This window comes from Ctenocephalides felis, unplaced genomic scaffold (assembly GCF_003426905.1).
Source record: "Ctenocephalides felis isolate EL2017-DRISC unplaced genomic scaffold, ASM342690v1 CF-g0.4_SCAFFOLD_01170, whole genome shotgun sequence".
Classification (NCBI taxonomy): domain Eukaryota; kingdom Metazoa; phylum Arthropoda; class Insecta; order Siphonaptera; family Pulicidae; genus Ctenocephalides; species Ctenocephalides felis.
The window spans coordinates 11,714,395-11,728,805 of NW_020537324.1; the positions used below are offsets into that span (position 1 = coordinate 11,714,395).

At 31.1% G+C, this 14,411-nt stretch overlaps 1 protein-coding gene across 1 annotated transcript in view; it reads right to left on the reverse strand.

The window, feature by feature from the left end:
• LOC113366800 (ecdysone-induced protein 74EF) overlaps positions 1-14,411 on the reverse strand; it is a gene marked incomplete in the record, with an annotated part of 259,620 nt that overhangs the window by 20,162 nt on the left and 225,047 nt on the right. The window contains 1 exon segment of the mRNA XM_026608455.1: positions 5,022-5,333. Within this exon segment, the coding sequence (XP_026464240.1) occupies positions 5,022-5,333 (312 nt within the window).

The window sequence follows — 14,411 nt, forward strand, 5'->3', positions numbered from 1 at the left end:
CATTAAACCGAAACTTTGAGGGTAAGTCTTATGTAAATAGCATCATTACTTGTTTGGCTAACGCAGAATCACACGCGACAAAACATAAGGGAAATAAAACTAGCAAAACTACTACTATTCTGAAGAAGACAAGAATACGGGAAAATTTATGTAGATATCACAGAAAAAAAATTCCCACAACAAAAGGGGTCTCGTGCAAGGCAAAATCCTTGCTAACCCTTCTTCAGAGGATTCGAGGCAGGGAAGAAGGACACGTCAATTTTTCTCTCAGTTTTTAGTTCGATGACCGTTGGCGAGTCGCCGCCGTAAGCGGTGTGATTCATTTTGTGCAGATCCGTATTGTATACGATATGAAACATGTAAATGCAATGCGACCGCACATTGGACATATAAAATGACCAATTGAAATCTGATCGTGTTTTATTTATCATCTGCATTTGAATTGATTTATAATAACAAAAGAATAAAATATTTCCTGAATACATTCATTACTTAGTACTCATATTGTTTATTTTGTTGAAGGTCGATTGCCAATAAAAACTTAAATTGGCCATACATTATAAAACAAACTAAATAAATAATTCGAAATGAGGTCATATAAAAGTTTCACACAAATTCATTTTAATTTATAAACTACTTTAAAGTATATCAAATAATTATAAACTCTTTTAAAATATATCAAATAAATTTTTTTTAAATTATTTTAATAAAAATTATGTGTGGTAATATCAAACAAATTCCAAAACAAAAAGTTTTACCAAATAATATGCACAATAATACTTTACAAGTTTAGCCCTGGATGTATTGTGACCATTTAAATAAATAAACCCCTCACAAAATACAGTCTCATCTCATCACTTGTTATTAATTTATTCTTTAGGGAAAGAGACAACGACAATATTCGATGAGCGTAAAAGAGAGAATAAAAATATCCAGACGAAGCACGATTAAACTGGTCAACGATGTACTTTTTTAAAAATAGATTTTAAAAAATGTTAAATCAAAAATCTCATATTTGAAAACCGAAAAATAAGGAAAAGATATGTATTTTAAATTAAAATTTAAATTTTTAATAATGATTGATTAAATTTTTACAAAAATTAGTACTTAGTTTGAGTTCTATCTTAGTTTGATTAACAAAATAACAAATTATATGATATTCATTAATTATAAATTTAACACAAATATGATATGTTTGGTGCTACATAATAAATTTAGTACTTCATCATTTAAACTTACGTTTCTGGTACCGGGTATTACAATAAATGTCAAAACTCTAAAAATATGTAACGAACTATATGTATCCATTCACAAACAAGAATTTTGGTAACAATATAATTATTTAAGTGTCGGTGAATAAATCCATATCAAGCATCCGTAAAAAATATTTCCTTCGGTGACCTTGAGGTCAGCACCTCGGGCCGTGATTAATGACACAACAGGAAAACATACATACAATTCCAAGGAAGAAAGCATGTCAGGGTGCTACATCCCGAGTCCACATAAGCTGGTTGAGTTACGACAATCAGGTATCTCCGCGGAAAGGGGTAAAGATTTTTACATATGGGTACCTAGATGGACACAGGTCAGATAGTTCACGAACGGTCACCCATCACATGCTGGGCCAGCCGGGTTTAAACTAACAAACACGGATGGAAGAAATAACTATGTATAAAAGTAGTTAGTTATATAACATAAGGCGTGCAGTGATTCAAATAAAAGTTGTTATAACGATCTGAAAACTGGTTAGAATTTGGGAAAATCAGCTTCCAATGTTTAGGGAGATGAGATCTATGAGAAAAGAAGCAAACTATAATAGAATTATTTGAAATTTAGGAATGACAAGCCATTTGCAGCTTAAAATACTTTATTACCCCAATTCATCGAGACTATCGTTATGCAAATATTTGTCCAGTTTTGCGTATAGCTGCAAAAAATAATGTTTCACCACTCAATGTGCCATCATTCATTTCAAACGAAATGCAAAATTCTTTTAGTATCCCTATAAATAATATTTGCATTGTATGACATTAAATAATATACATATCCTTTTATTATGTTTGTTGCCTAAATATAAACCCTTTTACGTGTGGTTGGATTGACACACCTGCACTATTTTGGTAAACATAGAGAGATGAAGTTGCAGCATCGATGCACCCGGCCAGGAGCACGTGTGCATAATAGATACATTACAAATACCTTAAATTATTGACATATTTAAATAAGCTTATTTAATGCCATTATAATACTTTTAGTAAAACGGCCACAAAATAAGATAAGAACCTATTCAGTTTGCGTAAAAAATTCAGTAACAAAAAATTAAGATAATATAAGGTAACCTTATAATTAATAATTTGTGATTTTTTTCTCACAATAAAAGCTAACAATAAGAATAATGTTATATGCAATATATAAAAGCCATTGAGCTTAAATTAAAACTCTATTGCGTAAACCCATAATAATAAAGGGCTTATGGGATATTTCAATTATGCTTGTCATCGCATAAGTCCATCACAAATTAATATTCTATCGTTACATAACATCTGTCGATTCCTACGCCCGTACCGAATGCAATCGCTTTTATTTTCAATCATTTTCGCAACACCCGCATCACGTTCTTTCAATGTAGAGTCAAACTCTTTAGAAAATATCGTGAAAACTAGATATAGAGCTGATACAATTTTTATAGAGAACATTTTTCATATTTTTTGGTGATTTTTTTCATTACATGAAGTGAAATTTGAATGTAAATTATATTAAATATATATACATACAACATCTGCATCACGATCTTTCAATGTAGAGTCAAACTCTTCACACAATAACGTGAAAACTAGATATAGAGCTGATACAAGTTTTATAGAGAACATTTTCCATATTTTTTGGTGATTTTTTTGATTACATGAAGTGAAAGTTAAATGCAAATTATATTAAGTATATATGCATACAACGTCTGCATCACGATCTATCAATGTAGAGTCAAACTCTTCGTTAATAACGTGAAAAGTAGATATAGGCATTGGTGTTGTCGAGCCGGAACGCGCCGGAACGTTGTTCCGGCAAATCATTTTTGAGCCGGAACGCGTTCCGGCAAATCATTTTAGAGCCGGAACGCGTTCCGGCAAGAAAAAATATAAAAAAATCGCTACATACAGAAAATGATTTAATAAGTAAATTTTATACGTTATTATTCAACTAATTTTTATTAAATGTTATTATTGTAATAAACATACATATGTGCACAAAATGGGTTTTGTGATAATTTTTGTTTCTTTCCTTTCCGAACGGAACTGGAAAAAACTGGTTTTAGAACCGGTTTTTAAATTTTAGTGTTCCGGCAAAAAAATATTAGCGCAACACCACTGGTTTTACCAAAGTCGTTTTTAATTTAGTAACAAATTGAGGTGTATGAACTTCTTATAGAAAAATAATATTTATAAATTAAATCTTATATTCATTCGCATTTCTTATACGCTAACACCTACATCATAGGTTCCTTTTTGTGTATTTTCATAGCCTTATGTGTGCCTATACGTTGCATTCTATACTATACGCCATACATCTGTACCATACGCTATACTTCATTATATACTCTCAAATCCCTACATTGTATACCGAATACACCTAACCTATATCTACTTGTTCGCGCCGATCAAAGCAGGCGGTTATGCGAATAGAAAACAAAAAATCATCAAATAGATAATTATAAAAATCAGGTCAATTCAATCAATACATAATCAAAACATATTAAATTTGTTATAAATACTATTATAACTTATAAAATAAATATATACAGTTATTCAATTAAGTGTTTTACATATGGTCCTTCGAAAAGTAAATTCAAATTCAATCAAAACAAGATCCTAAAAAACACTACTATATATCCTATTACCTATAATTTCCCTTACACGCTACATTAACCCTACCGAGATTCGAACCCGGGTCCGCCACGTGGCACGCGACGACCTTATCCACTACACCACCGTAACGCTACAATCAACCGTCTTTTTTCGCGTGTCGTCGCGCCACCATAGTATTAATTATCTAATTAATTAGAAGATGACCAGTTGGACAAGATTTATATATAAAATCATTTACACTAAAAAATTGATTTGAAAGTTAAATGACATATTTACTACAAATTCAATTATTTGCCATAGTATCACAAAACAAATCAATTATCATTCACACATCTGCAATCCTAGCTCAGACTTTAAAAGAATAATATGACGAATATCCAATCTCACAACACCTTGCCATATGCGCAACGCAATGCCATCGGATTGCGCCAGACGCAGGACACTTCTCGCCTCGATTCCAACACTTTCACCAAAATGAAATGCATTTCCATTTAATGAACTTTGTCAAACAATGCCGAAACGTTTGTGCATATGACTTGTCATAACTTGATATACAAATACATGTGCATATATTGGCATACGACAAACAAAAACGAAAGGATTTTGTGATTGAGAGAAATGGATTTACCAATGGTTTAGGTATAAGGGTTAGAATTTCAATACTTTGACGTAAACACTTGCAGCTTGCATTTGGACAATGGACCAATCATTTTTATAAAAGACCGACAGATGTGCATGACATTCTATGGTAAATTATAACGTAATACTTATTTATTTTTCTGATTGAAAATATATGAAGAGAAAGATGCAAATAACTATTTCGATAATATCACAGAAATTAAAATCATACATATAAAATATATTACAAATTTTAGATAAATTTCGAATTTTTATATCTCTATTATATGAATAATTTTATATATTATAATATATTTAGAAATTATTCTTTAACTTCAGGTTGATGAAGATGTGGTTAACTAATCTCAAATTCCAAATTAAATAAGCTCTTCTAATTAAAAAAATGTGTAAAAGGGGCGTGAGAGAGGTACTTGGACTGAGAGACGACGACGAGGGCAAGGGATTCATTTATTTGTAGTGGCTCTTGCACCATGGACCTGCCTTCAAGCAGACTACCATTTATTATCATTATTATTATCTCACCTGTGGACCCCGTGCTATACGGCCTAAGTGCGTGCTGTCCTAAAGCCGCCGCACTTAGTATATTATGCAGCAAAGCCGCCCGTCCTGTGTGGTGACCTGGTTGTCCATGATGCAGCGCTGCTGATGACCCAGCATGCTGATGTTGCGGGTGTTGCTGATGATGAGAGATGCCATTCGCCGCAGACGAATGGTGACCAGTCTGCGGATGGTGGTTGCTGTGTAAACTCAAACCACCATTGTGATGGTGCGCTGACACAGGCGGCGGTGAAGGAGAACCGGTGGAAAGCGGGTGAATTGGCAACTCTGTATCAACTGTGGACAAATGAAATAATTTTAATATAATATATTTTCAAAAAAATATGAACAAAAACAACTGGTAAGTTTAAAATTCTTAACCAGTAGATTAAATTTCAAATTGCTATTGTATATCAATTTGAGACCGAGACAAAACCAAACATTGCATCAAATTCTTTGACTAATCTGAAATATGAAAATCACCGGAAGTCCATATCGGCGATACTTATTTAAACAGTAAATGTCTTATAACAATATTACGTTAATATTTGAAGAGTTCGTTGATATTCAAATGAATAAGTACCATCCAGGAAATGACATGGTCAGCTCTCATAGATAAACGCTGTATGACTTATCATATGATCACATTACGCTGATGTCGGATCAAATATAGTTTATGTATATAATTTGTATGTGCTCGACTGTTAATGAAATAAAAATACAGGCACGTGCCGATAAACTTGATACTATTCACAAAGACAAGATAGTTTTGTTCTTAGAACGCAAAAATAAGTGTCTGAACGGCTGAACGCTTTCTAAATAAAATTGTACAATTAGCTAACCGAGCATTTTCAATATTAGTAATATCAAAATAACAATAAATACATAATACATCATTAAAAGTGTAACATAATCATTTTAAAGATAACTCTTATTTATTCCAGATTCACAAATTCAACTTCGAAATTCATTTTATAGAATTCTTTTATACCTTTTTGACGTTCAGATCCTAAGATAACACTTCTGACCTTTAAAATCGATCGATGTCATAATAATAAGTATTAATTATGAATGATAATTGCTTTTCCTCTATATATTAAATTAAAAATAAAATTTGCGTGGTGATCTGTTGATATTTTTTCCAAATTTTGAAGTTTCGTCTCATATACATAAGGAAATAATGATGAATGCGAATTATCGAACTAGATTATGTTTTCATAAAAAAAATCCATGATGCATTAGCAAAATTGCGCGATATGCTCTTTCATAAATAAATTTTATCAACGGGAACATATCACCTTTTATTGCCTGCAGACAGACGTAAATAAAATAAAAAATAGCCGATACTGAGTAGTCCGTATAGAAAAAGTTTTGTGCAATCGTTTTCGTTATTTACTTTTTTGCGTTTGATTAGAGCCGACGATAAATGATCGAACAATTTTTCCGTTGATGTTTCAAGGTGACATATATACGAAATGTTATTATTGACAGGCAGATGAATGCGTGTAGGGTTAAAGAAACTTGAAAAAAAAATAATATAGAATATTCATAACTGTTTGTAACAAACAAGCTAAATTATTACTATGATTATTAAGTATTATAAAATTAATTACTTTAGTTGAGTTCATTGATAAAGCTTTGTGAAAATTTAAAATTAAGGGAAAATACTTTTACAATTAGTTTATTTTTAACTCAAAATAACTTGAGCTATAGATCTAGATATGTATCTATAGACTGAGTTAATTGTCGGGAATTCCCAATCATTAAGATTGCTTTTATGAAATATGAAGCATAATAATAAAAACTATTGTATATATATATATATATATATATTATTTAAAATAATCAATATACACTGTTTATACAATTAATTCAGATAATATTGATAACCTATATGAAACTAATTAAAAAGGAGCAATGCACTGTATTTACGCAATGCATTTAATAATAATAGATACCATGTTACTTATCTACCAGAAATAAAAATATATTTTATATTTTTCTCGTTACAAATTTATAATTGCAATTCGATTATCTGGATCCGTGTTTACGTGCTTCAAATGAATTAAAATTGCTTTATTTATCCTTCGATTACATGCGAACCAGTTTGTAGTGAAACGATGTTAATACGTAATTAATCATAATTTGAAACCTGATAATTAAGCGGGATTTGTCATCAATATTTTCAATAGGTAAAAAACAGTTATTCTAACGCAATAAGTTTCACACATTTTTGTAAATTATTTATTGCTTCATATACAATGCTACCTTTATCTTTGGGTTCTGACAATATTTAATTTCTTTCCTCTTGTTTTCATTCATGCATCGCTCGTTAAACACGGCAGTCTTTAGTTTTAACAGACTACATTATTTTACATTATTATTTTTTTCGTTCAAGTATGATTAGCCTTTATGCAAAGAGAGTACCTGAACAGCGATTACCATAATAAAGCATTCGCTTCACGGTATTTAAAACGGCTCGCGTCCTTTCGGTACTCGTGCACCTGACCCAGACGGGTTTTATGAAGGAACAGTGAACCCATCTATGTTCACGACACATAAAATCTCACCCCCGAAAGCTCCGAGTTGGTGCTCGCCCGTCTCATACTCGAGCTGATGGGGCGGGATCGATACGACTAGACTCACCACGCCTTCCTTAACAACCAACCCCAAGCAAAATGTACGTGTTGTTCAAATCTCAAACATTGTTGGAGAAAAAATGCGCTACCCTTAAGCGTTATGTTATCTTGGCCACACCTCTGATAGCATCCCTCCAGTGGATAGAAATGAAAATGAAATACGCTTTTCGAGAAAGTAAACAAAGATTTCGAAGACAGCTTTTTTGGATAAACCAAGGGACAATTAATATTTTATATTAGAGTTAGTTTCATTTAACAAAATTATTCATTACTATATAATAATTAATGCTAAATAAAAATAGATGATAAAAAAATATTTCACTCATAAATATTTTTCCACAATTATAATTTTCAAACTTTATTCTTCAACGAATAGAACATCATTTGTTCAAGAGTACTTATGTACGTGTAATACTTTTGGGTAACAATTCACACCGGCAATGAAGTGGCAGGAGAAATAATATTGTGCAATGTACAATACATTTAGTATTTCGAGTTGTTACTTCATAGACTACGAGACCACGTTCGTTTTTTATGGAGCTGTTTGTTTTCGGCACTTAGCACAGGTGCGAATAAGACGCTCAGCGCATTATAGATATGAAAACAAAAGGTACGAGTACATATATTCAAATATACGTAAAAATAAGCAACTAGATACTTTTTAAATTTGAATTATTTACTAACACAAAAAGTTATTAATTTAAAAAAAAAACAATTTTAAAGTCCACATAATTTAATGAAAATAAGTATATCAAACTCATTTAAGGGGCACAACTAGTGTAACCGCCTAAAAAAATGTGATTTTTGGGAATTTATATTAAAAAACTACTTTATCAATCATTTAAAAATTTTAGGAAAATATTTATACATGTTTTAAAAATACATAGTAAGAAAAAAATTAAATATTTTTTAAGTTATCGTCGATCTCCAACGGCGCGACAAAAAAGGCCCTTAACTGCTGCAGTGATTGCGGCCTTTTACGTGGATGAAATCAAAAAAAAATTGTCGTTAAACTAGATAATATTGTCTGTAAAATGAACTATGATAAAAAAATAAATCAAAAATTGACAAAATGGCGGCGTTTTTTAAAAAAAGTCGAATTTTACCCAAAATTTTGGTCGTTTTTCGACTGCCAAAATTCGGTTTTTGATCCGATCAAAAAATCGAGAGTTCATTTTACGGAGAACTATATATAAAACATGTGAATAAAATTTGATAGTGATCGGATCATTTGTTTTTGTGTAATCACTGCAGCAAATTCGAAAAATGCTGTTTCGAGAAAAACGCGTCCAAAAGATAAAATTATCGGTATACTGTATACTATATATATACTCTTTAAATGGCTGTGACTCAAAGTTGATTTTTTGAAAATTTCACACTAGTTGTGCCCCTTAACGTAAATAGTATATTAAACTCATTTAATATTTTGGATGGACAGGGTATTATGGTATTCAACAAATTGCGCTTAAGTATTAGGGAATTAGGTAATGAGATATTTTAAAAATTACCTAAGAATATTTTTCCTAATTACCTTGCTTGTTACACTATTGAAGTATATAGAAGTTATGACTTATAGTTAGTTAGTTATAAGCCGCGGCATCCGAGTAGAAAGGGTTGATATAGATATAAACAATTAATATCAGTTGTATAAATTTTTTTAATAATGTTTCAGCAGCACTTTTTAGTTGATTTCCGTGCTGAAGTAAAGGATAGATTTGCCTAAGTTAATTCTTGATATTTTTACTATGTGAATCATGTTAATTTCCAACGGGTAATGCGACATGCGGAAAGCGAAACGAAATAGTGAAATTGTCGGAAATATACCACACGACAAATCTTCACAAAAATATTACTTTCGTGCAGCGACCATATGAAGATGTTACAGGTCATTTAGGCGAATAATCGTTTGTGATGTGGCATGTTTAATATAAGACAGCGGTTCTGTGCCTGTATATCACAGTGCAAACATACAATAAACAGCAAATACAGCATTAGTACACTACTCCGCACACGGGCTGACTGGATCGCGATGTGGGTCAAGGATTCACTTTCTCTCTTCATCCGCTGTGTTAACACAATACGGACGTACGTACAGTGCCAGATATGTATGTGCATCGGTATTCATCACTACTGTAAAATGATATAAAAGGTATCTGGGCAGAATATCTTACATATTCAGGAAAAGACTCCTGGAATCCTTTCATCGAGAGTGAATGATCACTAAAATAGCAGATAAAGCACTAAACTAAATTATTTACCTTTTTATATTTTGGGAATTAAATTGAAAGTCATAGTATTTGTATTAGATTGAATATTCCAAATAAAACACTTATCTATAAACGTTCATTAAAATACTAGATTATTATATTAGAAAAGGACGAGTGTCACAACCGTCCCTGGGGGGTGTGGATTCCGTATAGCTACAAACACCAAAATTGTTTATAACAACTATTATTGTTGTTAATGACAATAATATGTAACACAATACAACATGAACATTTAAACAAAGCTTATGAATAAAATATAACAATATATAGCAAAACAAATTTTTTTAAACAAAGCTACCAAGAGTTCATTGTGATTTTTTTTTCTTATAATGATTTTTTCTATTCGTTTCTCTTTCGTGTTTTGTCTTAGCTAAATTAGATTTGTTTATCCGTTTAATCTTCACCCGAGAGAACAAGAAATACGTGTCACAACCGTACCCACAAAATTTGCCACCCAACGCACACTTTTGAAAACAAATAATCATTATGACAGAGCTAAATTATCTAAGCAAAAACTAATTGCTGATAAGTAACTACAAATATTCAATATACAGCAAAATAACAAACAAAATACAATTCTATCTATCTACAATCTATCTGTATACAATTAACACTTACTATTTAAAAATTTTGAACATAAAAACTTGCTTTTGACTCTTTAAAAGATCATGTTAATGTAAGGGAATGACTGAAAGCAATAATGGGAACTTGTTCGAATAATCATTCTTTATCCTTCTCTCCCACGTCTGTCACTACCGTACCCTGGCACAACCGTACTAAGTCTCCCCTTCTCTATTCAACTACAGTTAGGTTGTTCTACAGAACCAACAATTATTTCGGCAATTTCTTCGAAATATTTTATAAAAAATAAATTTATTGGGTAATTATAGTCAGTAATAAATGAATATACTATAGTATATGAAATGCTAACTTTTTCCATTATCATTTGAGTGTCAACATCAACGTTTGCATATTCCATGTATGCGTAAACTATCCGCGAATTAAATGTTTCATTATCGCATACATATTAGCATTTCCTAAAATGTTGCAAACAGTAAGTTATTATTACACAATTCGAGATTTAACAATCACATCTGCAATGTATGTCACACTTTTTTTGCGTAGCACCGACGACTGGAAATCTTTTAGTTTGTCTGTGAGGTTGTGGCGATCTCGATAGTCCTAACATTTTTATTTTATTTTTCTAATTGTATGTAAAACATGGTGCAAGATAAGTTTACTACTAATACATACTCTTAACTTATCACACAATTTAATCTGTTTTTAAAGAAACGCATACTGAAGTATATGAACAAAATAGTAAAAAAATATAAAGGATTAAATTCTGCAATATCCATTAATATTGAATAATCTAAAATTTGAGATATGAGAAAGCTCAACTTGTCACTTATTTCACAATAAGAATTTTTTTATGTTTAGAATAAAATTATGATATTGCTTATTACTTCTAATGAAACTATATAAATCAATCATGTCAAAATACATAAAGTAAATCAATTTCAACAACTGGTACAGTTTCGCTTTAGCAAATAGCATCAGAACGTCGTACATGTTCCACTATTACCTAAAAGGCCTTGGCTTGATTATACGCTAATAGTATATGTTCACGGGCCAATATGTACTCGTGTGTATATACTGGGCAGTGTGTTAATATCGTGACATATAGTTCCTGCTACCGGGGTATATGATAGCGTAGTGATTTCCCAATAGGATTGCTGGGATATCTTGTGAAATGCTTTAGAAAGACGATTATTAACTTCTTCGCACAAGGTAAATAGCCGCCCAAAGTATATAAACGCGCACTATGTCCATAAAAACCTACACAGGAGAAACTATGCAAAGGACGTCGCGGAGAGCAAACAATGAAACCTTACAGGTGTATCGTGCGAACAAGACATTTCATATGAAACTTGGATCATCTTATGGAAAACTTTGAGAGTTTTATTTAATATTAAGATTCAATTTTGCAAGATTGAATTCTTTATGTAACAGTTGAATTTGGACTAATAAATGATTCACAATGCGAGGAAAAATTTATAAGTATTCACTATTCAGTTGTGTGGAAAAATATATTTTATAATTTTTAAAAATAAATTGATTTACAACTAATTTATGAAGAATTTAATACTTGGCAAGAGTATTGATAATATTCATATTCATTGATCATCAATGTTATCAAAACAATCTTTTGACAATGGTCCAAAAGCTGGGAAAACTCTAGAAAAAATCAAACTAATATCAAGCATATAAAAAGTTCATATGATACCGTTGCATAATAATATTACAAGTATATTCATATGTAAAAGAATTCAAGCTTGCGAAAATGTTGTTTTGTAGCGGAAATAGGTCGAATCGTCACCTGTTATGTTAGAATGTCAAAAGGCAAACACTGAAAAGGGCACAAGGATATCCCAAAAATTTATCAACATAAGTCAAGACTGTAGGACGATTAAACGTGGGCAACACAATAAGTATCAAGAATGTTAATCGTGAAATATCTTCAATAACCAAGGGCATACGTAGAACTCATAAGAATTTTCCACAAATACAAACAAAATAAAGCATAGGTAAACAAATTTAAAGTTGAGCACTTGTCTCAATACTTACTACTGCAATATTCTGCGTGATATTAAAGTTTAGCAACTTTTTTCAAAAAAAAACATAGTTTTATGTTCATGTTATTCATTTTGTCGTTATAATTTTTTATTCGTGAATGATTTTTTATTTGAGATTCTTTTTATAAGTATTAAAATTTCAATTTTAATTTTAATGTAAAAATAATGAATTCATTCTAATTACAAAATTAAATTTCAAAACTAATTTACTGTTTTAAACTAATAAATGTCTTTGTCCAAAGTGTTATTATTGAATAATTGCATTCCATAAACGTGACCTTACATAACATGTTCTTATCAATTATGAATATTTTAATTCTTGTCTGATGCATATAGATTATTATGTATGCAGCACGTGTGAGAAATGTTCATAATTTTAGGGCGATCGAACAGGAAATTCATTAAAGTTTATTATTATTTTCATTATTCAATAAAGTGCATCGGGTGTGTGACCTGCATGCATAACACCAAAGGCCTGATATTCAATGACGTTGAAATAGTCTGACGGTCATAAAAAATGTAGAAGTATAATGTTTCGTTTGTATCAAATCATATTCGAGATGCGCTACAAAGTGGGTTTTATTATTGTTGGATTGATTAGGACAGTATATTTTATTGCTTGTCGTTTATGTTTATTGTGAACAAGAGTATTAAAAAAGCAACGGAAATGAATGCATGATATACACACATACATATGCTTAATAAAATAATAAATATTAAATAATTTTTTTTAAAGTAATATTTGAGAAAAACTAAAATCGATGTTCAGCCAACGATTATCGTCATCCGTGAGGTGAAAGAAGGAATAGAGCTGTTCTTAACTGACGTTAAACTGTGATCAGAGATATAAATTGTACTGATCGAGTGAACACTCAAAGGCACTCCACACAATCTACCAAAAATTGCACAACCTTTAATTAAATGGCGAAAACAGGTCGGTTCCGAATTTAGCAACCCGCGCCACAACTACATTTGCACAGCTCGTTCACCGGCACACAAAGTGTTGCGATATCACTTCAGACACCGTTGATTATAGAGCTGGATATAACATATATTCGAACATTTTTCTGTTTAATATTTATGAAATTTGTAGAATTTGAATAAAAATATTCCTTATAATTGACTGGCATCTCCAAATTTCGAATAGCAATTGTTCAAAGATTCCTGCTAGATACATAAAACCATATTACCATCTTAAATAATCTAACACTAATTGTTTAATATCGAATTTCGACTAATCTCGAATTTTATTTTGTATGATGTACATAATGTAAATTAACTGAATTTTTTACAAATTCAATTTTGGAATTGCTAACAAAATTATAAAAAAAATTAAAAACACTTTCGATTTTGAAATGAGTAAATTGAACAAATTGCAAACTCACTAGCGCATTTTAATGCATTAGAGTACCGAGTTGCTTCATTGAGTATAAGTCGACTTGATGTATAATAGAGTTCGGCGAATGGCATAGATCGTAGATAAAATGTTTTCTTACTTCATATAATAATGCGGTTGTAGATCTCTCAACACCATAGAAATCCAATGTTGAAGAAAAGAGAAAGACATTCAGTGTCTGCGCTTACGACAATTACGGATGTTGCATGGTACTTATCCGCGTTGAAGAAATCATCTCGTCAACGATACTGTTAATTGCAATCTTCTCGCAAGATATTGTGCTGAAGGTTTATTATGACAATTTGAGAAAAATATATTGCAAAATAGCTACACATGGTGGTACTTTTACAGAACGACAATTCTAATGTGGCAACAAGATTGTGTATAAATGTAATAGCAACTAAGTATTACACACACGCACACAGACAAACATACAC